Source organism: Bombus terrestris, chromosome 12, assembly GCF_910591885.1.
Source record: "Bombus terrestris chromosome 12, iyBomTerr1.2, whole genome shotgun sequence".
In the NCBI taxonomy this organism is placed as follows: domain Eukaryota; kingdom Metazoa; phylum Arthropoda; class Insecta; order Hymenoptera; family Apidae; genus Bombus; species Bombus terrestris.
The window spans coordinates 8,871,380-8,887,937 of NC_063280.1; the positions used below are offsets into that span (position 1 = coordinate 8,871,380).

A 16,558-nucleotide genomic window follows, 5' to 3' on the forward strand; every position below is an offset into this window, starting at 1 on the left:
ATTTTCGACTTCTTTTTTCGCGTAGAATCACCCCCTTTCCGCTTGTACCACCAGTTACCAACCACCCTGTATATCGACGAAGATCCTGGAAATTGTTTATTAAGTAAATCTAAAACTATTTTAATATAAATTCTAAGTGTAATCTTAGTGTTCCTTTACTTTTATTTCGACTAAAATCTACAATTCTCAACAAGTTTTAAAGTACAAAGGGGAAATTTCTTAACTTTTGCATTTCGATGACTGTGATGTGGCTTTATGTTTCATAAATTAACAATGATTACATCGTCAAAGATGATCACAAGTATAATCTACAATAAATAAAAGATTTGAAACAAGAAGGTAACGTTTGTAAGTTTTGCAAGACTATGTATTTGCATCGGGGAAAGACGTAGTCCCATACGACCAGTGGTTAGCCCAAAACAAAAAATTCATAAAAATCACTTTGGTTTCGAAAGTTACACGAAAATCCCTGCTCCATAATCAAAATTCTATTAGGCGTCCATACAACAACTTATATACGTCTATTCCTACAATGTATACGATTATCTACCTGTATAAATCTATATCTTGTATCATTCGTATTGTCTCTTGTATCGATAATTGATAAGCTGATAACGAGTAACGCGTGTATATGAAGTCATCGGATTTGTATCGTTTCGGATAAAATTCGATTCGTTTGAAATCCGACGTTATGGAATTTCTATTCACTTCGTTGGACTCGAGTAACCATTCACGATATCCCTCTTTTTCTTCGCGTTCTCGTAAAACATCACTTTTGTTCCACTTTCATCTAAGATTTCGTACGATCGATCCAGCTTAACCAACGAGAGTTCGTCTCACGATTTAAGCAATTTTCACATTATCCGCGCGATCTCCCCGATCTAATAAAACTTCGCTCCGCTTTCGGTTTTTCGGCAATTTCGACGGCAGACGCTTTGCTCCGCGCAGACACGCGTGTACGCTTCGAAAAGATTCGTATCGCGAAGACAGAATCGACGAAATCGAATTCCCTGGAATACCGGAAATTAAGTAAAGAAACGGATCAAGGGATCCGCAGGAAGTTTCATTCTGTTAAATAATATCTTTGTCTTCCACAAGTTTAGCAGAATTCGCGGATGCGCCTGCGTAAGCTAACTCGATCGATGTGTGGAAACACGCAAACCACACGGAACAACGGAGCTTCGTTTTCTTTTGCATTTCTATCTCTTTTTTTTTAATATTCGCGAGGTGCTTATCAACGTTGTTCTTCATTCGACGTTCGTTTAAGAAATGGAGGAAATGGAAGACAGGGGAAGAAGAAGGCACATAGCGGTTTAACTTCGCAAAAGCATTTGAGCATTTGCTAAGATCCTTTACGAATATATCACGCGCGTTATATGGAACATTTTGAAATTTTCTTAGCACCGCAACGAGATCCGGCTGTCGCGACTGTATCGATAAAGTTTGGAACAAATCTGAAAATGTACTTAGGAGGTGCACAACAAGATATTTATATATTGTACGAGTGTAGCAAGTATACAGGATGTTTCCAGCGACTGGGACGAGCCATAGCGTTAAAACAGTAGAACATAGGCAAAAGATTTTCATTAGGAAAATTCGAACGGTTTCGAGTGATGAGCCACGTGGCGCACGTGTTTTTCCGAAAATGGAGGCGTTTCAAAGATTTCGAAATCATCTCTATTTTCTTATACGTCGTTTTACATACCATTCGACGCATTTCTTCGTTCTCTGCGAAAATGTATCGACTTCAGTCGATGGTCAAAGTATCGATGAAACAAACCATCGGAGATTTGCTCGTTCTTTTGCTTCGTTTTGGAGAAAATCGAGAGAAAAGGAACAAAAATCTTTTCTTCTCTTATTTATTTACATCTATTTATTCATCTTGCCATCAATTATTACTGTTATTTATAATAATATATTATTAATTATAAAATAGTCAACACGAATAATTCGCGATTTTCTCCAAAATTTATCAAAAACCAGCAAATCTCTCCCTGTTTCTTTTTTTATTTCTCTCTCTCTCTTCTTAGTTTATCGCCACCATACGAGGTTCTAAAGTTTCGACATTTAAATCGGAGACACCCTGTATATACCTTCAGATTGAGCTGAAGTTTTTCCAACAGCAATGGCAGTAGTCGCGTCTCGCTGCGTAGCGCCGATAAAATTTCAAGATGCTTCACCTAGCGAGCACGATATTGTCCACGTTGTATTTCATTGTCTGCATCTTCCTCACGTTGTATTTCATTTTCTACATCTTCCTCACGTTGTGTCTTCTATGGTAACCGTTCGAATACTATTTGCCTCCTATCTAATACCTATCAAGCTTCGAATACGATCGAAATTAGCGAAAATACCGGTGTTGCCTCTAGCAGCCAGGACTCTAAGCGCATAAATCGTCGGGTCACGCGTCAGCCATTTAAACAGACGGATACACTCGAACAGTCATTCTATATCCGTGGTGTTCAAGTGGCTTCGTGCTCGATATCGGCGAATTTATGCGGCCGTTAAGGGGTAACCAGCACGTAATTGATACTATACCGAGGATAATATGACCACCGTCCGTTGGAAAATCACTTTACGGCCGTGTAAAACGAACGATATTTAAAACGACGAGCGACAGAATTTTCCCAGATTTGCTGTTGCCGCGTGAGGAGCTTACGCTTCGCCGAATTGTATCCAGCTTACAGGTGGCCGTAAAACACGGTGATCGGATACGCAAAGAGGGAGATGGCATACAAACGCAATTGTATGGAAATTTCTACGAATTCTTATTTTTCCTGCCCTATGCTCGCCATACGATCTTCACGCTTACTCTACGATATTTCTTCCGTGCAACGATTACGTTAGCTTGTCCCAAAGCTTTCTTTCGTTTTGTAAAGAAATGTTAGTTGCATAACATTTCCTCTTTTATTCAATTTATTATTATTATTTTGAAATTTATTATCATCTCATTGAATCGTACGGTGACCATTTTCTTCTATTACGCTGTCCCGTTTACATTTCGCAGATTAAGTTCCACGTTTGTATAAACGTCGCCAGATGAAGTAGCTGCGCGCAGATAGCGAAAGACACTTTCGGGACAAGCTAATAGTATAAATTATATTCGTATAATCTTCACAACGATTGGCAGTAACAGCGCGCGATTTTTGATAAAGTAACTCTAAATCGACGAGATACTAATAGCCAAATTGCGGATGTTTACGCGCATTTTTGACTTGGGTTTTTTTAATTCCGAGTTCCAAAAGTCTGCAAAACGCGTGTTGCGGTATAACACGTAGAAGCGTGTGAAATAATCATAGTAGAGCAAACTTATATTTAGCGGATAAAAATAAAAAATGTAACGTAAAAATGTAAAAATGTAAAAAATAAAAAAGGTAACGAAGATATCGTTCTCTAACAGAAAATCGAAATTTCTATCGAAATTGCTGCGTCACAACGTATCGTACGACGATGCGACGTACAAACGACGAGATACGCAAAAATTCATTGGACCGACAATTGGTCGACGAAACGGCGAAATACAAGTGGTTTCGAGACACCCGGTATGTAGAGGGTGTCTAGAGGAGCGCACCGAAGTAGAATCGGTCTGTCGTAAACTCGGCGCGTCTGTCCTGTCTCGTGAGGCGGGTGTGAAATTGGGAAGGCAGCTAAGCAGAGGAGGGGACTCGTCAGGAACGTTTGACGACGGTTCACGCTTGAAAATACAGAACGTAGGTGACGGCGGCTAATAAATTTTCAGTTTTACGGGCCCGTACTATTTGCATTTCTTTCTTCGTTCCATTACCCGTCTTCTCCTTCCTCTTTATTCTTCTGACTTTATATTTACGTTATATAACAGGGCCGGGATACTAAGGACAAAAAGAAAAATTACAAACAATTCCCCTTATCGTTATCGAATATCTCGGCTAATTCGACCATCGAATTACCATATATACGCTTTGTGTTATGCAAGTTCCATTTTTGTCGCGGATAACAGACCAGCGAACAACGTGTTGGACGTAACTTGTAATAATGTCGCATGTAATAATTACAAAAAGCAGGGAACAAACACGACGAATAGTTCTAGTCGTCTATTACTTTTGCTTGAAACGATAGGCTAACACGATCATTTTCTATGGTCTAGAATCTATGGTCTATCTATCTATTTATCTATGGTCTATCTATGGTCTGTTTGTGACTATCACTTTAACGATATATTTAACAGTATGTATTGATACAGATGTTTGCATTCATTGTACTTTTCGTTGGATGTTGCAGAGACCTAACGAGCAACAACATAACAGACATTCCAGCCCGTGCCTTCCATCGAATTTTCAATCTTGAAGTGTTGTAAGTACAGAGAGGAAATGATAGATTTCCCTTATACATATATTTATCTGACACATATTATTAGATACGTACGCTATTGCAATATATATATTTGTTGAAAATGACAACGTGAGTTCGTGCTCGTCGTCCATATGCAGATGCGCTAGTTACAATAAATAGTAACTAGAAGATAGTTCTAGATACAATCGATAGATTTAATCGATAGGTTTAAGATGTTCTTTTGATTTTATCCCTAGTCCATATAAGAAAGTGCAATAAATATTTTTCGGTTTAGAACGGTATGATAGATTTATCCAAAGAATAAAATAATAGCTGTTGTGATGCTACCTCTGAATACAGAAATAACAACAATATTTATACCTTAATTGCAATAATCTTGCCCTAATTGCAATAGTGTCTTTCTTTTACAAATATGTCTTTTGCAACAATGCATCTTTCTACAAACACGAATCGTAATCTATCAAATGCTGTGATCTTTGTCCTATTGGGTTGGCAACTAAGTGACTGGGGATTTTGTCATTAGTTGGCAATGACAAAATAGAACAAAATGGATCATACGTAATTTAATAAAACAGTATAAGAGAGAAAATGTGCTGCATCTATTATTTCTTTACGAAACGAAAGAAACTTTTGGGTGGATATAATATATCGAAAACTATCAAGCGCCAATAATTATCTAATTATTACTTTATTCGATAAGTTACGATAATCAGCAAATACGTGCATCATCGTACGAACAATATAAATGTAACGCCTAATTTCTTCGAAACGCTGAAACAACGCAGACATTGTCCATTCACGATTGTTAGAACGATAAAACAATTCTATTTAATGGGAATGCAACGATCGATATACAACGCTTCTAGAACAGAGTCGTTACAATCAAATGTATCCGCTAGAGTAACTGAACTGTACTGGACTGGTGCGCGTCGTTAGACAAAAGAAACGAAAGTTCACGTAAGAACGATAATAAAAGAACAATTCACTAGATAGGTCAAGAATACGAATATATCCATCGTTTAGCCGACAACAATTTTGTCGTTTATTTTTTTTCACACATTTTTAAACGTATTTTACTGTCTTTTCCAGATTACTTCGACGAAATCATTTGCACACGATCGCCGACGATGCATTTACGAACTTAACGAGCCTTCGAGTATTGTGAGTGTTCCACAAATCGCACCAAAAATTCTTGCAAAAAAAAAAAAGAAATAAGAAAGAAAAACAAAGAGAGAAAAAGCAAAATGAAAAAGAAAGATTACTCTGTGTTCGTAAGAGAATTTATCGCTCGAATAATAAAAAGAAAAAAGACGGAGACCGGATGATCCGTTATGTGCTAAAAAAAAAAAAAAAAAAAGAGAGAAAAGAAAAAAAGATAAAAAGGGATCACGTGTAGTGTACGCGGATCTTTTTTAAAGTTGTAATTCTCTGTCTGCTTTGTAGGGAGCTCGATGACAATTATTTAACAAAAATTCCGACCGCGATCGTTAAGCTCTCTGGCCTTGAAGACCTGTAAGTGTGCATCGATTAAGTAAAATGTAATTTGACAACTTTTTTTTACATTCTATGAATACTACTTCTTTATCGAGCCGCGTCTCCTTCGATCGGATAGTTACATCATTGCGATTTTATCTCCATAATGAGAGATTTCCCGTTTTCTTAACGAAAATTGTTCGCCTAATCGTTCCAACCATTATCACTCTGCATTGCTAGGAAATGTTATCGCAGCCGCACCTTCAGATTTAAATTGAACAATAAAAAGACTTCTAAACTTTTTCATCCAACTTCCTGCTTTATCTTTTGTCTCGTTTTTTAACTGAAAGTTTGTTACTGCGGCGAACAAACTTCCCTTCGCAAAGGAAAATAGGACAAAGAAGATGTCGTGTTTTAATAAAAAAAAAAGAGAGAGAAAAAAGCGAATCAACGAAATTCGTCTCTCATCGGTAAAAAGAAAATACAGAATCGTAATTTATCTGGAAGTCAGGACCGAAGAATGCTGGAACAAAAATTCAATGTATGTACTATCGGTAATATCACGCGCAACATTTCTAAAATTCTTCCGAAACTAAAACGATCAAAGCGATTTATGCAGAGTGATCATGATCGTTATGATTCCGCGGAACATCTTTTTCTTCGATCTTTCTGCTTTTCTATTGCCGATGTATGGTTAAGAAGATAATGACAAAATTTTAAAAATTGCTGAAACAAGCGAAACCGCGAAAGAGAGATCGACGCCGGTCCTTTTGTTTTCCGTTTTCATCGAAAGGAAGGAAGCCAAGAAAGTCGTATTCGTGTATGTTCCGTCGGTTCCGTAGGTCCCTGTCGAACAACCGGATCGAAACACTGGAGGAATACGTTTTTCAGCGTGTCACTAATCTATTGTCGCTCGATCTACGCGGAAATCCGATCAAGGAAATACACGGCAACACTTTCCGCAATCTACGCAAGCTCCGTAAATTGTGAGTATAGATCTTTCTCGAGACGATTTGTCAGCTGTTAACCAGTTAGCTGTTGCGACTACTTTGGAAACTTTGAAAAGCGTGTACTTAAAACGTGTTGCAAAAAATAAACGATGACAAGTATACTCGTTATAATATAGAATTAAGATGTTTTATTTTTTAATTTTATTACCGACAGAGCTCGTCATAACACAAAATATTGCCGTTTCTTCGCGACGAGTATACTCGTCGAAAACAGCTAACTCTACTTAGAAGTAAATAAATCTTATAGCAATTCTTGTGGTCAGACACGAAGATCGAACTCTCTTCCATCAGAGATCTCATAATTATAATAATAGATTCGGGGAGTAATTGGATTATTGATATACAAGAAAATAAGCATCTATATTTTAAAAAGCATTCGCGTATTGTCGGTAAAGAAGATAATTAAATTTGTTTCTCGAAGAGAAAGGACAATGAAAGAGAAAGAAATAAATGAATTTAAAAAATTAAATTTGATATACGTGTGGGACAACGTGTTTGAGAAATAAATTCAGATACAAATTTAGAAAACAAAATTTGGTCGAACTTCGACTTTCGATCATGTATTATAAAAGAATGTCAGAAATTTGATATATTCCAAAACGAAGTTAAATCGAAAGCTTTTATATTATGCTTTAACAATGTAAATAGAAAATATTTCCTTTGGATCCTTTGGATCCAAGTCGAGAATAACTGAAGTCTAAATCTGCCTGTTTATCGTTAAATAGAATCCAAGTCTATTAAAAAAATGTAACGTAGAAATTATTTTCTAGAATCCTTTCGAATCTGAAGGAATTACGGATATTTCCGAATCTAAATGGGACAAAATCGCTGGAGGTATTGAGGTTAGATCGCGCACAAGTGACGAGCGTTCCAACAAGTTTGTGCGAGCAGTGTCCAAAATTGAAAAGTCTGTAAGTGGATTTCGATTGTAACGCGAATGATTAATGCAAATAAACGTACGACAGGATGTAGAATATCGAAGACTGAAGTATAAATTCACCGTGGTAGTTTAATGCGATTGAGACAGCATTCTATTATAACGAATTAATTACACGTCGATATAACTTGATTAATGGCAAATTAAATTATAATACGTAATATAAGTGGTTGTGCCGCATCAAACCGTCCGGTACACACACATCGATATGAAATAAATTACCATAACATAAAGTTATAATAATAAATTATAATAAAATTGTGTTATGGTAATTTATTTCATATCGATTTAGTCTGAGGTATCTTAAACGAGATTTCACTATAATCGATTGCCGTACTAATGTAAAGAATTTCAATCGATTCAAAATAAAATCAGGTTCTATCGATAATTAATTCGTAATTCGACCTTGCACCGAATTCTCCCTTTATAAAAATCGTTCGATTGTTTATTTCAAAAATATTATTTCTTCCCCTATCGAGATTGTTTATTTATTAAAATTTATTTTGACCGTTTCCAGCGACATGAAATCGAATTTTCTAACGGAGATGCCAAATTTACGAAATTGCAGCGAACTAAGGGTTCTGTAAGTATTAAGAAAACAATAATTAAATAGTTGGGTAAATACGAAGTTCGCAAAATTAAGTATTTATCTTATACATAAAAAGGAAACATCTCTCTTTCCAGGGATTTGGCCAGTAACGTGATTCCTTCATTGCCAGATGAGCCGTTTAAAGGTCTGAACATGTTACACGACCTGCTTCTGTCGAACAACAAGCTGCAAGTGATCCCAAGCGACGCGTTCGTCGGGTTGTCAAGGCTGCAGGTGTTGTAAGTGTCGTCTCTCGCAATTAATCCCGTGTAGGTAGTTCACCGTTATCGTCTCAAAAAAGAGGACTTTATGTTTCAGGGATCTAGAGAGCAATTACATCGAATATATTCATCCCGATGCGTTTAAAGAGACGAAACATTTAGAGGATTTGTAAGTGTCAAAGGAAATCTCACTTTTACTTTAAAAACCATGACTGTATTCTATCTTCTATATACAATTCTATGTATAATTATATAGAGTAAATAGTAATCGAAGAGCAGAGTAAAAATTTTGTTAAATTTATCCTTTCTTTCGTGATTTGTTATATGAAAAAGAAAATTAAACGTACGAAATTTCAAGTAAAAGCAGGGTTTATTGGCTTGTTGTTACACGTTATACATTTATTTTGTATTTTTTAAATTTCAGAAATCTCGGGAATAACGTATTTCCAGCACTGCCAACATTGGGACTGTCAGGCCTGTTACACCTCAAGACATTCAACAACCCAGCATTAAGGGAATTCCCGGCTCCCGAAAGGTTTCCACGTGTGCAAACGATGGTACTGTCGTACGCTTATCACTGTTGCTCGTTCCTGTCGGTCGAAGTGGAGGATCCGGTGACCAAGTCCTCCGTTCAAGAGTCTATCCTGTTCCCCACTGACAACGATTTCGATATGATCCTCTGGAACTCGAGCTTTACCGATATCTGGCCACAGCTTAGTAAGTAGCTCAATCGACTGATTCCCCGGTTGAGATCCTTCGAGCTTTCATAGTCTGGATACTTCAAGTTGATACTGTTCGACATTTCCTTTTGTTCTATATTTATCATTATTCTTTCAAGAAATCCTTTTATCTTTCTATCGACATTTCAATCTTTTTTTAAGATATTCAACAGAAAAATTATAAATACAAATCTATATAAATAGATTATATTTACCGTTCTTTTTTAAAATTTATATAACTTTATAATTGAATTAAAAATCTTTTTTTTTTCTATTTTCTAGTTCCTTCTTGCCCTTTTTATCATCTCTGTATTTTTTATCGCGGCTGCAATCTGTGTATTTTTGCACCTTCAAATATAAACACATATAAATATGTTTGAACTGCATCAATTGAAGATTCCTTTGATTATTTTACTCATTGCCACTAATCATCTTACCATGACACCACTCACAACAGTATCAAAATACTTCACTAACAGATGAAGAAAGTAACAAGTTTTCAGAGATCGCTAACGTATTAAAACATTGTAACGGAAATGATGAAGATATCTACATCACTTTTGCAGTAATAAATGAATCAATTAACAGTGAAACAATTCTATCCTGTTAAAAATTCAGCTTATTACATTTTAGTTTATGAGTCGATCGACACTGAAATGCTGCAAAGCGCAAGCCGCATAAATTCATTTACGTTGTTTAAGACTGTTTCAGTGAAAATTCAAGCTGTACAAGTTTTGAGAACATTCCCAATAATCCACATGCGAACACCGTTTTCCCACATGGACAAACAAATTTCGACATTCGAGAATTAAACGCTTCAAAGATAGAAATAAAGTATCCCACTTGAAACAAATTACATGATGTTTCGACTATCATCTATGGCGAATCTAAAATTCATTTTACAATTAACAAGGTTAAAATTGATGGACAAATTTTCCATTTTTCTGTACTTTTCCTCTTTTTAACTCTTTGATATCAATCTTTCTATTGTTCAGAAATATTAATAAAAAACATAAATAATTATAACTTTCCGCCTATAATTAATTTCTATTAATACAGCGTATTTCTTTGTACATATTATTAAAATTTTGTTTCAATGAACGTAAGAATATCTTGTAAAGCTCAAAAACATATACTCAAGCGAAACTACAATATACTCTATTTTAAATTCGCCATTAATTGAAGATTCTCAGAGAATCGTTAAAAAAGGCATAAGTTCACGACAACACACATTCTGCTACGCGAGAAATCATCCAAATATCTCTCTTCGATCATCGATTCGTTCAAATCAAATAAAAAAAAAAAAAAAATGAAAAAAACGACTTTGCAGCACTGAAGTGATGACGTGTTCTAGATAACATGACCGACAAATTTGGCTCGCAAATAAATGAACTTTGGGCTAACTTTGGTTCAGATTTTACGTACCCTGGTAACCTGCCCTCATACGTTGAGGATTATTTTGAAGAGCAAAACAGCCGAGCTACCCAACCAGCTCGAACACTGCCTTCTCACGTACAGTGCCTACCTCAACCTGGTAATTCTATCACAAACTTCTTTTCAGACATTCGATAACTTTTTAATCACAGTATTTGAAAAAGTCTGAAATATTTCGCGATTTACAGGTCCTTTTCTACCCTGCCAGGATCTCTTCGACTGGTGGACTCTACGTTGTGGTGTATGGGTAGTATTTCTGCTCGCCATGCTTGGGAATGGAACTGTAGTGTTCGTGTTAATATTCTCCAGGAGCAAGATGGATGTCCCACGATTTCTCGTTTGCAACCTTGCAGCAGCAGACTTTTTTATGGGCATTTATCTAGGTTCGACTACAAAAAAAAAAAAAAAAAAAAAATACTGTAAAGAATGTAAAAATATCGTTCTATGACGTAAAATCATTTTCTACTTAAGGTCACTGTGTATAGTATCTCTTCACTACGCCATCTGTGTAGCTTATTACTTCTACGCTATCTTCTTCTTCTATTCAAATTTATAGTTTCAAATATATATGTTACAATTTTAGGTCTTTTGGCGGTGGTGGACGCTTCTACCCTAGGAGAATTCCGAATGTATGCCATACCATGGCAAACTTCCGCTGGATGCCAGTTAGCCGGCTTTCTAGGTGTTCTCAGTTCTGAGTTGAGCGTGTATACGTTAGCAGTTATTACTCTAGAAAGGAACTACGCCATAACACATGCCATGCACCTGAACAAGAGACTTTCCCTCAAACACGCTGGTTATATAATGACTGCTGGCTGGGGTTTTGCTCTGTCGATGGCAAGTTTACCCCTAGTCGGTGTATCAGATTATAGAAAGTTCGCTATATGCTTACCATTCGAGACCAATGGAAACGCGGCGTTGGCGTACGTGATCTTTCTCATGCTGATCAATGGCGTTGCGTTTCTCATATTAATGGGATGCTACCTGAAGATGTATTGCGCGATCAGAGGCTCCCAAGCGTGGAACTCAAATGATTCTCGAATTGCTAAGCGGATGGCTCTGCTGGTGTTCACCGACTTCCTCTGCTGGTCCCCCATAGCGTTCTTCTCGCTGACTGCCACGTTTGGGTTGCAGCTGGTGTCGCTCGAACAGGCGAAAGTATTCGCCGTGTTCGTACTGCCATTAAACTCCTGTTGTAACCCGTTTTTATACGCCATCTTGACCAAACAGTTCAAGAAAGATTGCGTACTTATTTGCAAGGCGATCGAGGAGTCCAGGGTGACCAGGGGGATCGGCAGATGCCGGCATAGCTCCAACTTCAGCAACAGGCAGACCCCTGTAAATACGAATAGCCTGGTAGATAGGTCGTCGCGAGAGAATCAGGCACCGTGCGCCTGTAATTCAAGATTACTTGAAACTAGCCAGTGTTCTGGTTATCGACGATGGGGCACCAGGATACTGTGGCCATGTGCCAGGGACACCAGGCCTAGACACGCACGTAGCGACCAGTACGCTTATCAGATCGCGGAGATCCAACAGAAGCAGCATAAACGAGCCTCGTCGGTGTCCTCCAGTGAAAATTTTTCTTCGTCTAGATCGGATTCCTGGAGACAAACTCATCATTGCGGTATTCCATTGAGGTTATTAGATCCTAAACGAAGAGCTTCTTCGTGGTTGATCACCAGGAAACCGTCGCAAGAATCGAACCTCAGTTCCTCCAGAAACGATTCCTCCGGTTCCGCTACTACTGCCAGCACCAGCACCTGGAGAATTTCAAGGTCTAGTGCATCTTTAGAGATTAATGCGAGGAACACGCCCAGACCAACTAGGTCAAAGCCACGACTTACCCGTCAGCTGGCCATCCAGGAGCCTGAACCACCCGGATCACCAAGCAGATTAGCCGTCAGGCTCCTCGCAACCATACCCTCCGCGGCAGAGACCAGTGACCAGCAAGATGACGACAATACGCCGCAAAATTGAACGATCTTACACACACTTCAGTTTATTAGAGATTATAGTTGGTTGTAATAGAGTAAAGATATGGGTCACGTTGCTCCCGAACGGTTTCAGTATTAAGTGTTCTCTAAGAGGTATGTGAGGAAGGAGAGAATCACTCCGTACATTGACGATTCTCGTTGTTGCATGTTTGAGGTGATTTGAGCGAAGAAAAAATTGACAATTTAGTAGAGATTCTTCTTTCAACGTTTGTGATTAAATACGTTGTTTGTAATATACGCATATATATAATGTTGTTTAAAAAATATTACGTCTTTATTTTTTGTTTTCTTCTGGATTGTTTCTTTGGTAAGGAGTCTTTTGTATTGAAGAATCTGCAAGACGTTGAAAGAGGAAGAATATAACTATACTTTTATTCTCTTCATACAATTATTTATGCTAATTTCAGTAGAAGAGCGAACGATGTAGATCGTTTGGACTAGTGGAAAAAACAGGATCGATCTACGTTTATTGACCGTCCGTTACACGTGCACATAGGCAATTGCACCAAGTGCAACTGGTGAATACAATAGTCATATTCGTAAAATACTGCCAAGGATTTTTAACATGTTGACTGTCAAAGGAATTTTATACTTTTTACGAACATTTCATAAAATGATATTTCGTTTATATCAATATAAAAAGAAAATAAAAATACAACAGCAAAGAATTTGCTATACTATTTTTCATATGTAATATTTATTTCTATGTATAAGTGTAATCTGAAAATTTATCACGTATTATAAAGTTTCACCAAAAAAAAATTTCCAAGACAGGCAACGTGTTTATTTAATTTAATTTGACAGAAGAATTCAAACATATGGAGAAACGTGTCAATTTCATTGGGTCTTCTACCATAAGAAGAATTGTAACTTCAAATCCATGACGATGAACTCAACGTTCTACTATAGTTTTCAATTAAAATTAGAGCGTTGAACTATTTATTGATAACTTAAAAATAGGGCACACAGTATTCTTTCTTCTTCTCTTTTTTCTTTTTTTTTCTTTTGTGGAAAATTATTCGACTCAATAGGAACTCGAATGCTTCTTTATTCGTTGTTCAAAAGAAAATCTGTTTATCGCGGAATCAGTATTTCAAATCCATTGTTCGATTGTTAATAAGTATGCTTGTGTTTTCATAAGACTGATCGTTTATACAATTTGTCCTATAATTCTGGATTTCTAGTTGAAAATCTGAACACGTAATACGATTTCTAATCAAGTATCATGATACCAGTGACGAAATATCTAACGATTAATTTATTTGTTAATATCCAAGTTGGTCGATAAATTCTCAAATAAGTTGGATTACATTGAAATTTTAATGTACTCAATGAATAAATCTTTTTTATGTAAAAACATCCTTGTAGGGCAGGAAAATTGATTTTAGCTTGAGTCATGTAGCAGTATATAATTATTTGAGAATTTATAGACTAACTTGAGGCCAATGTATCCATTGCTGTGATCGTTAATCACAAAGATGAACGACCATAAATTTGTGCAGTTATAGTTAGTTGATCGTTAGGTCACAGTTAGACCATTCTAGCCTAAAGACTATTATAAGATCGTTACGGCGTGTGCAGATGTTTATACATGGTTTAAATTAATGACAAAGATATTCGCTAGTATTAGTTACCGGACTTAATTGTTGATGAGTGCGTTATTTCGTTCTTCGCGCGATTGTTTCTATGTTTAATGCCGTTTGAGACCTTCAGATTGTAATTCTTGCCTTTTTGGAAGGATATTCTATAGTTACATCCAGTTTTATCAAATAGGCAGTACCTTTTAAACTTTTAATAAAACTTAAGAAAGAGAGAGTAGAAATTAATAAAAAAATTATAAAATAATCTTATGTATATTGTATTATACATTATATATAAAATAATTATTCGTAAGAAAAAAAAAGCAACACACTTGATCACTGTAACCTGATAAAACTATTTGGACTATAGACTTTAAAATATTGTTTCCGAAAAAAACCAGAATTTACATCTGAAAATCTTGAACTGTATAAACTGTATGAACCTAAGCCACAGAAGGCTACAAATTCTAATTTGCTGCAACCATGTCTAATTTTGTCGGCAGTCAACATTGGTGTAACACCGATGGAAAACATGTTTTGTGTGTGTGTCCGGTCCAAACTATTTAATAACGTTTTTCTAATAAAATAGCGCATTACGACAAACTGAGTTGTTGCATTGTGTTACCCTGGAAAAAGAGAGAGAGAGAGAGAAGATTCAATAAGACTAAAAAAAGAAAAGAAGAAACTGAAATTAGCTAGGAGCTTTTATGAAATTTCTTTATTTTTGAAAAATTTCTCTATCACGTTACAAGGAAGACCTATCTCGCCATTAAAACAGGCGAACAATATAATAGTAACATAGTAGGAATAATTTACATGTTTATGTAAAATAAATCCAAGTTCGAATAGCCCGCGCTTCCTGCGCCGGCGCGTAAATACCTCGCCAGCTGAAAACATGTGACTTTAAGTCGAATTATTGTTAAATCGAATTATTGTCATACTTTATGGTACAAGGGTAAAAATGAAACGTCACATCAATTAATATCCTAAATATTAATCTTTAATGAACATTTAATTATTGCTTTATAACGGTAAATTATCTTGGTATACATTTCAGGTACTTTATTTAAATATTGAAAACGTTGAAATATGTGTTCTGATGGGATCTTTTAATATGTAAAAAGTAGTTACTTCACAGAATTGTATTTTATAAATATTTTAAAATCCATTAAGACCAAGAAGTGTTTGATTTATAAAATTACGAAGAAGCGGATCAAGAATTCTAAAGCAGTTGCAGGTCATTCCCTTTCGAAGAATTATGTCATTGAAAACAGGATATAGAGGCTAAGCATAATGTACAGTTTAAGTCTCATATTTTCAACTGGTAGTATATGTAACTTATGAAGTAACGCGTACCTTTGAACTATACACGTATTCTTCCTTTTCGCATCTCTTGCATTCTATCGTTCACTCTTCGTCTCTACCGATAATTAGTAAACTGGAGTCAGATTTCAGTATCAAGCGATATAACATATAACGAGATATACACAATCTTAAAAACTGTCCTTTATAAACATCACTCGTAATTATAAAACACATTTTGGCCTGAAATGTTCTAAGAAATTCTACGCACTATGATGGCCTTTTAACGGGTCCATTAAGTACCAGCATTTGTATGTGTTATGTTGCTTGAAACCTGCGTTTTCCCTAGAGCTTTGACAACGACTTCGTCACGTTTCATTATACTTGTTTCAAAATTCTTTCTCACTTTCTTTCTCTTTCTAAATTCGATCGTTCCAGAATTTATATGCTTTTTTGGATAATTTCGACTCTTATACCACGATGAGAAGCTCCTTAGTTTTTTTACAACTTCTATCGCCATAATTCGGTGCTAATGACAAATGTAAACGATTCGTTTGATATCAATAATATTAAACACAGGAAAAGGGGACGAACGAAATTAATTAATACGGAACACCAGGGGAAGAGATAACATATCGTTCCTGAGAAACTTATATCGAATTATTTTTCAAACGCTCGCTTTCCGACATATTGTTGCTGGGCTATCATACGAGGTAAGAAGGACTGCAGATTACCACTTGCATCGTGGTACACACGCATACCACGTACATCAGAAGAATTGACGAAAAATCGAAGAGAGAAAAACAGCCAGACTCTACCACTCAAACTAACAATAAGTCAGTGTATATAACATACTTTTATTTTTAACTATAAAGTACACATATTCACAGTACTTCGCTTTTAAGAATGTTCTAAGATATTCTCATCATTTTAATCGCTACTAGTTAGCCAACAAGTTATTACGAAT

The 16,558-nt window shown here is 36.2% G+C and overlaps 1 protein-coding gene and 1 long non-coding RNA gene across 9 annotated transcripts in view; one reads left to right on the forward strand and one right to left on the reverse strand.

Moving 5' to 3' along the window:
* Positions 1-14,892, forward strand: part of LOC100649703 (lutropin-choriogonadotropic hormone receptor) — a 40,991-nt gene extending 26,099 nt beyond the window's left edge. The window contains exons 2-14 of one of the 8 annotated variants that reach the window (XR_007225957.1): positions 4,258-4,329; positions 5,419-5,490; positions 5,773-5,841; positions 6,645-6,788; positions 7,583-7,723; positions 8,267-8,332; positions 8,434-8,577; positions 8,657-8,728; positions 8,984-9,276; positions 10,633-10,812; positions 10,901-11,095; positions 11,296-12,863; positions 13,117-14,892. Coding sequence is in view for 6 of the 8 variants with exons in the window: in XM_003399705.4 (XP_003399753.1) it covers positions 4,258-4,329; positions 5,419-5,490; positions 5,773-5,841; positions 6,645-6,788; positions 7,583-7,723; positions 8,267-8,332; positions 8,434-8,577; positions 8,657-8,728; positions 8,984-9,276; positions 10,633-10,812; positions 10,901-11,095; positions 11,296-12,692 (2,845 nt within the window). In the remaining 2 variants the exon portion in view is untranslated. Of the gene's footprint in view, positions 1-4,257; positions 4,330-4,627; positions 5,287-5,418; positions 5,868-6,538; positions 6,789-7,582; positions 7,724-8,266; positions 8,333-8,433; positions 8,578-8,656; positions 8,729-8,983; positions 9,277-10,632; positions 10,813-10,900; positions 11,096-11,295 lie in introns of those variants that run through there. The other 7 variants (XR_001099222.3, XM_003399705.4, XM_012314928.3 and 4 more) reach the window with 7 other exon arrangements.
* On the reverse strand, positions 9,272-11,277 carry LOC125386099. Its single transcript, XR_007225963.1, has 3 exons — positions 11,179-11,277; positions 9,494-11,101; positions 9,272-9,413 (listed from the first exon to the last, which is right to left on the reverse strand). It is a non-coding gene; the product is annotated as an uncharacterized LOC125386099 (long non-coding RNA).
* Positions 14,893-16,558: the final 1,666 nt, after the last annotated feature.